The sequence below is a fragment of the Phyllostomus discolor genome, chromosome 1 (assembly GCF_004126475.2).
Source record: "Phyllostomus discolor isolate MPI-MPIP mPhyDis1 chromosome 1, mPhyDis1.pri.v3, whole genome shotgun sequence".
Classification (NCBI taxonomy): Eukaryota; Metazoa; Chordata; class Mammalia; order Chiroptera; family Phyllostomidae; genus Phyllostomus; species Phyllostomus discolor.
The window spans coordinates 58,347,325-58,361,316 of NC_040903.2; the positions used below are offsets into that span (position 1 = coordinate 58,347,325).

General features: G+C 33.5%; 1 protein-coding gene across 6 annotated transcripts in view; it reads left to right on the forward strand.

Annotated features, from left to right (window-relative positions):
- Positions 1-13,992, forward strand: part of ARHGAP21 (Rho GTPase activating protein 21) — a 133,272-nt gene that overhangs the window by 99,082 nt on the left and 20,198 nt on the right. For 4 of the 6 annotated variants that reach the window (XM_028505397.2, XM_036023163.1, XM_028505398.2 and 1 more), the window contains 2 exons: positions 10,729-10,887; positions 11,030-11,132. In XM_028505397.2, the coding sequence (XP_028361198.1) occupies positions 10,729-10,887; positions 11,030-11,132 (262 nt within the window). The remainder of the gene's footprint in view (positions 1-10,728; positions 10,888-11,029; positions 11,133-13,992) is intronic. The other 2 variants (XM_028505400.2, XM_028505401.2) reach the window with 1 other exon arrangement.

The window sequence follows — 13,992 nt, forward strand, 5'->3', positions numbered from 1 at the left end:
TTTAAATGCTCACTGATTGGATCTGATCAGATTTTACTTTAGATACTTATTAGAGTCTCCTTTATAGTTACTATTAAATATCTTTTGTTTAATGAATCATGACTTTTAAGAGTCACCCAGCACAGAAATGTTTGTATAGTTCATTTATTTCCTGTGTGCCTCCCAGAACCTTAATGTATAGCACATGATTACTGTGGTACACCAGTTTCACAGCACCAGTGGAATAGGGTAGAATAAAGAACTGAAATTATAAGAGAATTCATTTCACTGTTTGTATATGTGAATGTTGTCCATGGATTTAAGCATTCTTAAAAATTCCTAGGCCCTGAGGTTGAATACCAGTGCCTCTTAGGTTTTTATAGCATTTTCATAGTTTTTATAAAATTGACTGCTATTTGAAATACAGGTATGGAAAAGAATTTAGTTTGAATATTTAATTTTTGGAGTATAATATCAAAAGTATATTTTCTTTTACATAATATACTTGCCTTTTTACTGTGAGAACCTTTTAACTCTTCGATTTACTAAAATATTTTACTGTAAACTTGAAGTCCAAAGAAATACAAGGGTGGGCAAAAGTAGGTTTATGATAACAAATAACAGTAATTAATAAATAATAATACAGGAATAAACTGTTTCATGTATTCACAACTGTAAACCTACTTTTGCCTACCCCTGTATTTATTGGTCTGTTTTAGTGGCAGTGTTGTTAAATATGTGAATAACCAACCAGTAAAAGAACTTTCAGCTTTTCATTAAAGTTACAAAATTAATTAATTAAAGTTATTAAAATCCTTTTATTGTTGAGCATTAAAGATTTATCTTTCCAATCTAGTTATTTTTTTAAAATGCATATTTAGCCCTGGCTGGTGTAGCTCAGTGGATTGAGCATGGGTCTGCAAATCAAAGGGCCACTGGTTTGATTCCCAGTCAGGGCACATGCCTGGGTTGTGGGCCAGGCTCCTGGTAGGGGGTGCACGAGAGGCAACTGCACATTGATGTTTCTCTCCCTCTCTTTCTCCTTCCCTTCACTTCCCCTCTCTCTAAAAAATAAATATCTAATAAAAACCACATATTTAAGTGCAATAACTGCTAGCATTAAAATGGAATAAAAGAAACTATTTGCAGTTTCTCCAAGTGTTTTCCAGGAACACCAATTCCATTTATTTAAAGGGAAAAAATAGTCAGTGATCAAATAAATTGAGAAATGCTGGGTTTAAATAAACAAATTTTGTTCATCTTAACAGTGGCTCTCACAATCATTAATGTGTTATATATTGTGAATTTTCTAGGTAGGATGTAATTTTTCTCAGAAGTATTTGACCATGAATCCTTCTATGTAGAATATCTCATTGTAGTACACCATGAAACACACTTTGGGATATGTTGCCCTATATTCTATACTATTTTGTGGAATAGTTAAATTAAAAGGAAAAAAGAAATAAATTAAGGTTTGCTTTTCTTTTGTCACCCTCCAGAATACAATATTCTATGATTTTAATAATCACTTTGTCATTTGAAAACATCACACACTAATGCGAAGCATAATAATAATTAAGTGCCTTGGCTTTATTCCCAAACTATCAGATAATGGAGCCAATTTATTTATTAACTTATTTATAATAAGAGTTAATGATATGTCTACAGAAAGAAAATGTTCCAACATTTTTACATCTTTTTTTAAAGCAAGAGTTTCTTTTTTTTTTTTTTAAACTTCCCTGTCCCTTTTTTCTTTCTTTCTTTTTTTAAGATTTTATTTCTTTATTTTTAGAGAGGGGAAAGGATGGAGAAAGACAGAGAGAGAGAAACATCAATGTGTGGTTGCCTCTCATGTGGCCCCCACTGGGGACCTGGCCTAGTAACCCAGGCATATGCGCTGACTGGGAATTGAACCTGCAATGCTTTGGTTCACAGTCTGCGCTCAATCCACTGAGCTACGCCAGCCAGGGCTTTTTTACACCTTTAACATCCAATTTTTTCTGTCATGAAGATTTAGAAAAATGAAGAAAAGAAACCATTTTATTTGTTTTTAAATTAGGAATATCAGTCACTTAACGGTATTTTGTCCCCCACCCCACAAACACATTTACTTTTTAAAGCTTCACAGTAAATTCTGAAAATAAATTTTAACATCTTTTACAAGTAAACACAAAACATGAAATGAATGAGTTTGTAGTAATTTGACATTTAGTAGCAAATATTAAGATGTGTTCTGTAGTCATGACTTTGTACATTAATTTATACTACTTTCAATTATTAACACAAAGAAACTATAGCTGTATTACTTATATCTAGAATTCATCTCACATGTATTTTCCCCTCTTCTTTTGCCATATTTCTAATACTCTTTGTTCTTTTCACCCCTAAGTTGTCCAGTGTGTGTGTGTGTGTGTGCATGTGTTAGCCTAAGTAAAACTGAATTATGTTGGTGTAGCCTTATTGGCACTGCCACTTTAAACCAATTTAGGTTTAAAGCTTGTAAATGACAGTGTCTGTTCAGGTGAGCTTAGCTATCTGAAATTTATCCAAAAGGAAATGGGTCACCTTACACCCAACTTCTCGGTTTGTGAGCTCTAGTCTTTAATGCCAACAGTGATATTGTAGAAGGATACACTGAGCATTCCAGGCCGTCTTTTATACTAAGTACGTACTGAGTCTTCTTGCAAAACAAATCTGTAATGAGGAAAATTGTATGCTATCATCTTATACTCTTTTTCATATTCAGCTTTTCCAAAAATGTTACTCTATTGGTTCTTTTTTTACTTAATCTTTAATTTTTTTTACTTTAAATAATTTTTTTGTTTTTCAATTACAGTTGACATACAATATTATATTAGTGTCAGGTTTATGTATAGTGAAGTTATCACCCTGATAAATCTAGTACCCAACTAACACCAGACATAGTTATTAGAGATTTTTGCTTATATTATTTGAGCAACGTGAGGTAATTTTTAATATAATAAAAGCAACCCAAAACTTCTGTAGTACTTTATAACCTATTAAGTATTTCGTGTACCAATCCTAATGATAGTCTGGTGGGACCTTTGGGTCAGGAATAAATAACCCACTTTATGGATAAGGAAAGCTCAGTTTATTGTCTAAGGTCTCTCAGCAAGTAATGGACAGAGCTGATTGCCTGCTACTTCCAGACCACATATTCTTTTGACAGTGTTCTAAAACTTGCCTTTTTAAATCTTGCCTTTTTACTCTTTTAAATCTTAGCCTAAAGAATAAATCTAAATTTAATATTCACCATATTTAGCTCAGATTTGGAATCTGCTCACTAAATACATTTATTTGTTCCAGTTGTTAACTCTGTTGTTCACCACAGAATGATTTTAGATGCTCATTTATCTTCCTTTTGATAGTAACACTAGCTTTTATCCTAAAATATTTCAAATTTATCTGTAGCACACCTGATAGATCACTGTGCTTAATTATTTAGGGAAATACTTTTTTTAACTTTGCACTTATGAAAACTATGCAATTATTTCCCTAAAGTAGATTTTCTAGATTTTCAGCTATTTCTTTAATGTTGAAAATAGATCTGATAGTAACTACACTGTCAGCTCCATCTGTCAGTGTTTTAAATAGATCCAAACCTTGAAAGCCCCATAACAAATCCCTTGTTTGGAAAAACCTAGGATTCTATATAATTACATAAAATAAATAGGTAATTTTACCCCTTTAATGGATTTATTATTGTCAGCCTCTTGAGCTAGAATCAACCCTTCTGATAATCCTAGTCCCACTTCTTTATCTTATAGGTAATTAACTTAATACCCAGAAAAATTAAGTGGCTTCACTAAATGAAACAAGATAGAATCCAAGCCTCTTGATTTCCCACTCAGTCTTCCCCATTTCCAGTGGCTTCCTTATTTTATGTGTGAAAATTAGTACTTTTGCATATTAATGAAATTGGTACATTAAAATTCTTTAAGTAAATGTTGAGTTTCTCAAAATGCTTACTTGCAGCATTTGTCAGCTGGCAAGTGAGATCATTTTTCATACACATGTGCCCCCTCACTTAGATGCAAACCTACTCTGATTTATGGGGCTGCAGAAATTCAAAGTAATTGTAACCCACCATCTGCGACAGATCTAAAAGTAATACTTCCACTTGACCTTTTAAAATTTAGAGCAATTACTGTGATAATATGGTACATCCTACCTTCTGGATGAGCTGCTAGGCCCAGAATTGACCATGGCATTGCACACATTCCTGCTTTTGCTCTTATTTCATCACCTGCCTTTCACATTCCTAGTATTATAGCAGTTCCTCTTACAACTCCTCTCCCTTTACTTCAGTACCAACTGCCATATGGTCGTGGTACGTATGAATCAAGTATTCCAAATTCTCCTCCCTTCCTAACCTTTTAAAAACTCATCTATCTAGTAGGAAGATACAGCATTGAATTTCCTGGTTAAGATAATCAAATCTGTAAATGGCTTTCAAAAAGCCAAATATTAATTTAACTGTGTGTTTATTGACCTGACTATTAAAAATTCTTGGTCTTAATTAAAAACCTGAATTCCAATTAGATGAGTTGAACTATTACTGTAAAAAATGGGGATATTTGCACTAGACTGATGGCACCCCCTCACCAGCTTATGTAAAAGTTAACAGGATTTACTGCTTCAATAACTCTGTATTTTGTGTAAAAGTTTCAGTAAGTCTGCAGGGGTCTGTCACTTGATCAAAGATTAGAAGCACTTGTTAATATATTAGTGGTTTATTTTTTAAGCATTCTTTCTAACCATGCCCTTTTAATTTAATATAAATGGAGTTTCTTGAGCATGCCATTTTTATCAACCCCTAAACTTTTCTTACCTGACATGCACTAATTGGTGTTAATGGGATTGAGTAAAATTTGCCTAGGGAGTTCATTTTTTTAGGATAGCTTTATTTCATTGGGTTTAAATTTAAATTAAATTGAAAATTAATGGTATTTCCAAAGATTAATAAATCGTCATTTGTAAAGAAAGAGTTTATGTTTCCCTGTTGAAAAGATAATCCCACCTTATGTATCAGAATGCAGGTAAAAACAAAGGATAGTTGTGCCAGTGCCACTGAATTTCTTTTAAGACATAAAGTCCATTAGCTGTATTTATTCTTTTTTTCCATAAGGACAAGGAAAAAACTTAAAGATTTTTTTAATGTGTTTTGTTTGAGAAACAGATTGACTTTTTAAGTCATTTCCAGTGAATGTGCTCTTCTCATAGGACTTAAAAAAAACAGTTTGTTCAATCCATATTTTTAGTAAAAAAAACACATATACACATTCTCTTGCATTTTGGAAACACGAATTTGCTTTCATATTAGTTGCCATTTCTTCCAACTTAAACAAATTGATCCCCCTGCATGTGACTTGTAGTTTGCTCTGTCATTGAATATTATACTGTTAACATTTCTTAAATGGTTATACTGTGATTTGGAGTGGTAGTGTCACCTTTTTCTAGCAGAAGTGAAAGGATCTTACTATTCTACAGTCTATGCCAAAAATTCTGATAATTTCACTGAGTTGTATAAAATTATCCTCAACTGTAATTATAAAGTACAAACTACATTGATGCTGTGTTCTTTTTGAGTAATTACGTGACCTGTGAGAAAAATTCCACCTAACCCAGCTCATTTTAGAAGGGGCCTTTTCTTGCTCTCTGTTTTAACCTGCAGCATTGGACATTGGGTATATGATGCTTATTTGTGAAAGGGAGCTAGAAACACATTGCATTCTACTTTTGTTCTGGTCAGAATTCTCTTGGTTACAGACAGTAGAAACTTATTTCAAATTAGCTCATGCCAAAAAGGAACATGTCCTCACAATGAGGAAGTTCTGGGGTAGACCTGGATATGGATGTTCAGTGACTTGACATTAAGATTGTCAGTTTTTTCCCCCTCAGTTTTGATTACTTTATTCTCAGGTACTTTTTCTACACATGGTAAAAAAAGATGGCCACTGGCAGCTCACAATTTATGAATTGTTACAGTTCTTCCTGAGAAAGGGAAGAGAAAGACCGTAATTTTCTCAGTTTCTGTGTATCAAATCTGAGATGAAGATACTATAATTAGTCCTGACTAGATCGTGTTCTCACTCCTGGGCTAGTCACTGGGGACTCAGAGGGATAGCGCCCTGTGATGGGTCAGGCCTAGATCATATGCCCTTCTCAGGAAGGTGAGCCACTCGAGTGAATTCCACTGAACCTCAGAGATAGTTGGGCACCTAAACAATGCATGTTCTCTGTGGTCATCTTGCAGAATACAAAGAGGAATTATTATAACAACAACATCATGAAGTGAAAATATTTGCCAGTTTATTAGATCAAAAACAGGAATGTTATCACTATTTTACTTTGTATTTGGTTATTTCATTAGTAGTCAGGTTTTCACAAGTTTTTTCTCACATTTTTATTAGGCGTTTGTATTTCTTCCATGAATTGTCTCTGCATGTGCTTTCTCTTTTTATGTTGTGATTTTAGTGGTTCTTATTTATAAGAGTTCTCTATATTTTAGGACTTCCATTCTTTTTCATTCTTCGTTGCTTGAAAAATAACTCAACAGTTATATATAAAGTTTCACAATATGCTTCCTTCATTTTGTACATACCTACATTTTTCTTGATATGTGAAATCTTTTAGATGTTCTAAAATATCAATTGATAAGAAGTAACAGTCAAAGAACATACATGAAGGACCCATGGACAATGGTGTGGGGACGACTGTGGAAGTGGGGTGGCAGGGTGGGTTGGGTGGAGGGCGTGAAGGGGGGAAAAGTGGGACAACTGTACTAGCATAAACAATAAAATAGTAAAAAACTAAATAACAGTAGTAGAAATTTCTTATTAAGATATGAATAATTAATTTAAATAGAATAACATAGTAGTCTCCATTTGGATAAATCCAGATTGAATTATGGAAAATATATTATCTGTGAGAGCTAGTTATTCTTTTATCTTTGGAAAAATACTATTTTCCAAAAATATGTAACAGCTTCAACATCCTCCTTCACCTTTTAAAAATTTGTTTACTTAAGTAAACAAAGTTAAGGCCTTATGTTTCTTAACTTAATTCTTTGATAATGTAATTTTATCATGAATGATTATGTCACTTGATAATAGCAAGTTCAGCCCTAATAGTTCATAGTATGTGTTTTACATGCATTATTTGGTATCTTAATGTAGCAAGTGACATCCTAGGATAAAGATAGTCAGCTATTTATATCTGACAGAATATTTAAGTTTATTAAAACTTAATCCACATATTGGTAATGATTAAAACAACAAAGTTTTTCATATTTTATAGGAATAAAGATTGGGTTTATTAGTGGAATCCATAATTATAAGGTAATATAAGGTAATGGCTAGGTAATATAATTGTGTGTATTTAAAAAATAAACTTAGGTTTTTCTTTTTTCTCTTTAACTAGTAGAAGTATATTTATTCTTAAAAAATGCAAACAGTATTGAGTGTGTAAGGCAATGTTCTAGTCTTCTGCCTACACCTCCTCTGTTAACTCTTACTACCTAGAACAGGTGGGTGTCTATCCTTCCAGTCCTTTTTGTACTCATGCACTTGAAGCAGAGATTGTCATATCCAATGTGGTTCAGAAATTTTCTCCAAAATGTAGTAACTCAAAAGACACTGAATGAATGAACACCCCAGGAAGTTCAGAGTATAAAAAAAGTTGCTTTCGAAATTTTCTTTAATGCTTAATCCATGCGACATTTGAATTTCATTCCATGATATTTGATTTTATATAAATAAACCTTAACGTGTTTTAAATTACTTTGCAAGGTATAAAACTGATTCTTGTGAAAGATTCTCCCGCAGCATCTTGTAGACATTCTCTGGCACACATTATAACCACACAGTTCCTGAGAGTGATGGTGGTTGTGCTTTGAGAAACATTGTTTTAGAGGAGCATCATCTTGGTTTTTTAAAATTCCTTTCTAAATATTTTCTCTACGTGGATTTATGCAATAGACCTCATCTGAACCAGTCCAGTGAATGTTTTTAAACAATTAATCTCTTCAAACAATTAATTCTGTGTAAGTCAGATAATTCCTAAAGAAAACAGTATTTTCTCATTCATGTCAGTACCCATGAATGCGTATCAGAATTGTGGACCAGCAGGTTCTATGAACCAAACTCACTTTATACATATGTATCAATTGAAAAAATAAACTTTGTTAATTGCAGTGATTTAAATACTAGTGATATTTTTAAAGATGAGTCAACCTTTAGTAAAATTAAACTTTTGTCCTTGATGAATTAAAAGTCTCACTTATCTCCTCCCTTTTGGAAAAGCATAATTGTACTCCGAGTGTCATGGACTTAGGAAAATGGTTTCACAGGGAAATTTTCAAAATATTTTTTATTGCTAAATTTTAAAGAGCTGCTTTTAATGGAAATTGTAAAAACAGAAAATAAGCTTAAGATAGTCTTAGTCTGAATTTACTGACTTTAGCCAAGAAATGGAAGTGTTAAATTTTGTGTCATTATTATCTTGATTATAATGCTGATCATTAAGATGGTAAAGGATTCTTAGGATTGGTCAGAAGTAAAATATTTGACCTTTTAAGTCAAGGGCTCAAAACCCTGTTTGTATCATTATATTCTTTAAAGAGTTTTATTATGATTTTCTAAGGGTTGGGGTATTTAATTTTAAGGGTTGTAGTTCTTGCATCCTGTTAAAATACATTCTCTTGGCCTACAATATAATTTAAACTCCTGAAATATTTACAAAAGTAAGAATTTTGTACAGAACTATTGTTAACCAATTTGGAAAACAAATCTAATTTATACTTACAGAGCAGGAACCCTGGTATCAGACTGTCTGGGTTCAGATGTCATCCCTAGGGCTTGGTAACTTCACACAGGTTGCCCCTTTATCTTGTTTTGTTTTGTTTTGTTTTGTTTTAAATAGCACTTCTAAGCCCTGGCTGGCATAGCTTAGTGGATTGAGCACGGGCTGCGAACCAAAGTGTCGCAGGTTTGATTCCCAGTCAGGGCACATGGCTAGGTTGTAGGCCACAGCCCCCAGCAACCACACATTGATGTTTCTCTCTCTCTCTCTCTCTTTCTCTCTGTCTCTCCCTTCCCTCTCTAAAAATAAATTAATTAAATCTTTTTAAAAAATAGCACTTTTATAGAACAATCTGTAAAATAGTACTTTATTGAATTTCATAAGAATTAAATGAAGTAATACTTGTAAAGTATTTAGAATGGTGCTGGTACCTAGTAAGCACTAGTCATGTGTTAACTATTGTTATTATGCGTGTGTGTGCATTCACATATACATTTCTGCCTGTGACAGGCTTTTGAGGTTAAAATTTATAGCACCTAAAATATTTAGATTTTTGTAAGGGTTCAAGGGAGCAAATGGTGATTTCTCCTCTGAGTGAGGGCCTACATCTCCCTGGGGAGGAGGGTCCCTTTTTTGATTTGCACTAAAGTGCCAAATAAACTAGCAGTGGCTTTCTCAGTCCATTTGGGCTGCTGTAATGAAAATATCATAGACTTGGTGGCTTAATAATGGAAATTTATTCCTTGCAGATCTGGAGGCTAGGAAATCTAAGATCAAGGTGCCAGCAGGTTCAATATCTGTTGAGGACCCACTTCCAGGTTTATAGGCATGTTCTCCCATGGTGGAAGAATCAAGGGAGCTTCCTGGGGTCCCTTTTAAAAGATTACTAATCTCATCCCTGAGGGTGGAGCCTATTCACCTGATCACCTCTTGAAGGCCCACCTCCAAATACCATCACAGTAGGTGTTAGGTTTCAACATGAGAAATTGGGGGGGGGGGGTGGGCATGCAAATATTCCATCCATAGCACTGGCCTTGATAATGTACAACTTCTTCTGGCAGCTATACACTGTCCTTTCTTATTTTTCTACAAAAATTGAAGCTACACTTGAGACTGGGGGTGGGGGAAGGTAAGATTTTAGGAATTGGTACTTGGAAAGTTACCATATTTTGCTGCATATAATGCACTCCTGTGTATAATGTGCGCCCATGTTTTTGGCCCAAACTTTATCAGGGAAAAAAATCTTTCATTGTAATTTTTTAATTCAATTATTTATTTATGTTTAAATACTCTTTTTTTGGTATTATAAAGAAGTTTTAACATTTATTTTTGAGCATACAAAGATCCTTATTGCTTTCTAGAGTTACACTTTTAACACATAAGCACAAATAAAATAATTAAAACATTTATATAGATATGGAATTAGTACTACCTATGTATAATGCACGTCCTTATTTTTCCCTCACAAATTTGGGCAAAGAAGTATGCATTATACACAGCAAAATATGGTAGGCCTCAGCCAATCACCTTGCTTAGCTGCCTGAAATGATAATATGCAATGAATTTAAAATTTGGGAAATAATTATTTTAGGGTAGTGTATGATTGCTCTGCTTTTGTAGATTAAGGTTTTGAATATCTAAAAACTTTGGTATCTTCATGATCAGTTAGTGAGGTCTCGGTTGATTGAGAAGAAGCAAAAGAAGCAAACTCATTTAATTTCTTATACCATATATTCAGAATTATTTGGAATTACTGGAATAATAACTAAGTAGATTTTTTAACAGGCCAAATATACCATTTATTGGTACTTCAGTGGTTAAGTGTTAAAATCTTTATCTGGTTCTTCTAATAATGATAAATGATTACTCTTTATTGTTAATAACAGTTAGGTCATTCAACATTTCAATTTTTATTTTATCTAATAGATGAACCAACTAGCCCTAGCATTGATCATGATCTTGCGCATATTCCCGCTTCTGCTGTCATCTCAGCCTCTACCTCTCAAGCACCCTCTCTAGCAACAGTCCCTCCCAGCCTTACAACTTCAGCTCCTTTAATTCGACGTCAGCTCTCCCATGACCAGGGTATGTTTCAATGAGTGCTTATGTAAACCATCTTTCATTCTCCATTTTCTATTTAGAATACTATGACACACTGTGACCTTGTCACCATTAAAAGAATCTGAAAACTATTTGCAGATGTCTAAATGTTGGATTTTGATTCTAGAATCTGTTGGACCTCCCAGCCTGGATGCCCAGCCCAACTCAAAGACAGAAAGATCAAAATCATATGATGAGGGTCTAGATGATTACAGAGAAGATGCAAAATTGTAAGTCTCAAGCATATTATTTTAAATATTTATTTGTGGGTGTTCAGCATCGCTTTGACATACGAATATTACATTTAATGATATCTTTTGTTTTTTAACTTTATGAGTTTAAAAATGCAAATAAAATCAAAGTTCTTACTATATTCTAAATGAATTTTCAAGTTAATACTTAAAAATCAGTAGTATACAAACACAAAAATATGTATATTAAATAATCACTTCCCACTCTAAACCTCGAGCCACCCAGTTCTACTTTTTCATATAACTGTATTTTTGTTTTCTTTTGTATAATTTCCAGTTATACTATGCATAATAACCATACACACAATTTACCTATGCTCATGTGTCTATTCCAATTACTTTTTATAAACAAATCATAGGTGCTGTACACACTGTTCTTGGAGATAATTTAGTGCATGCAATCCTGACTCATTCTTTTTTGTGACTGTTTAATTTTCCATTGAAAATTGTACTATAGTACCTCCGACCAGTGTTCTATATCCTATTAATAGACATTTGGATTGATCAAATCTTATTCTACCACAAGCAATACTTCAGTGACTATATCTGTATATTATTTAGCATATGAAAATTACGGTTGGAAAAGGATTGTTACAGGAAGGGGTATGTATATGTTTTATTTTGATAAGGCTACAAGGGAGCAAATGGTAATTTCTTCTCTGAGTGAGGGCCCACATGTCCCTGGGGAAGAGGGTCCCTTTTTCTGATTTGCACAAAGTGCCAAATAAACTAGCAGTGGCTGTTTCAGTCCATTTGGGCTGCGGTAACAAAAATACCATAGACCGTGTGGCTTAAATAACAGAAAGTTACTCCTGTTATTTATTCCTCAGTTGGTCACCATAAAGATCATACCAAATCACATTCCCACCAACAGTGTACAAAAGCCTCTGCTGCCCCCCTCACCAGCACAGCACGTTAGTCAACGTTTGGTGGTTTTGTGACTCCAATGGTATCACATTGTAGTTTTAATTTGAAATTTTTCTTATTATTGGTTGAACACCATTTCATGTATGTTTAAGAGGTATTTATTTCTTTTTCTGTAGGAAACTGCTTTTTCATGTTTCCTACTGGTTTTTCATACTGACTTCTGGGGGCTCTTTATATAAAAGAAACTGCCTGCTTTGTTGAGATAAGTGTTGCAAGTCTTTTTCCAATTCATTATTTTCCATTTTGTTTTCTTAAATTTTTTTAACCATGAAAAAAAGATTAAACATTTTATTTTATTTTTTGCAGTCAAATTTAGAAATATTTTTTAATGGTATTTGGATTTTGAGTCATACTGAAAAAGCCTTTCCTCCAGAATTATAAAAAATCCTTCATTGTTTACTTCTCAAATTTGTATGTTTCTCTTTTTCCTTTTTGTATATTTACAACTTTGATTCACCTGAAATTTATCTTATTCTAATTAATGAAATAAAGAGCCAACTTTATATTTTCCAGTGTCTCTCAGTTGTCCCAAAAGCATCTATTGAGTGTTATGCTTTCCAGTGATATTTCATCTTTATTATACGCTAAATTTTATATATGTTTAGTTTTATTTTTAGACTATTCTGTTCAATTAGTTCATCTGTGTATTCATATATACCAAATTCTGTTAATTATAGTGGTTTTACAATGCTTAGTGTATGGGGCTATTCACCCTAATTACTTTGTCATTTCCAAATTGTCCTGGCTATTTTAATTATACTATTTGAACTTGCAAATTAATTTTCTAGTTCTTAAACTTATGAATGTTTTCATTGATGTGATATTTAATTTATAGATTAATATAGGGAATATTAATTTTTTTATGATGTTGAACTTTCTGTCAAAGAACAGTTTGTCTTTTTTATTACAGTATTTTTGCATAGATTCTGTGAAGTTTTTATTTGATGATTATTTATAGTCCGATAAAATTACTTCTTCCCATACTGCCAATTTTTAAATTTGATTTAATTTGTAATTAAGTTTATCAGGGTAACATTGGTTAATAAGAATATACATGTTTTAAGTGTAGATTTGTAAGATGCGTAATCTGTCTTTTGCATTGTGCTTGCTCACCAGCAGTTTGAGGGAAGTTTGTGTGAGGTGTGGCCATTGCAGAAGTCCAGGCTAGCAGGAATTTTTCTAATGATGCAGGATTTCATTTGTGAGCTTTTTAAACATTTATTTCTTCCTCACTGAAAGATATCAGTAATTGCCACATTTCAAAGTCTGCTTTACCCTACTACACACTGCTTCTTGCAAGATGGCAGAACTGTGTGTTTCTCCCTTAGTTCTTACCTCCCCTGATATTAATGGTAATAAATGAGGCTCCTGTCACCAGGAAAAGCACCCTCCCATTGTTCCAAACTAGGGAAGATTGATTGGATTTCTCAGAGAACAGTGCCCTGCAGTTTTGTTTGAGGTGTATTACTAGTGGCATCCTCTCTTCCTGTATTCATTTTTTACTTCATTGCATTTAACCACCTTTCTTCATTTTTTGTAGTGCATGGCTGCAGATACCTCCTGATAATTGGTGGAAATTGAGTTTGTGTATTTGTTTCTGGTTACCTTGTAGTTTGGGGAAGAGGGTCCCCAGTTTCCAGGTTTCTGAGAGGAGAGGACAGTGTCATCTTCAGTTACGTCTTGAAATGCTAAGTTCCTTAAATGAATTTGGCATTTAAAAATAAATAGTTCCACAAGGTGAGGGGCCGCTGGTTCAAATCCAGGTCAAGGCACGTGCCTGGGTTGTGGATTCTGGGATCGAACCCATAACCCAGGCATGTGTGCACAGGCGGTTCATCAGTGTTTCTCTCCCTTCTTCTCTCCCCCACCTTTCCTTCTCTCTAAAGATAAATAAATAAAATCCTCTCTAAAA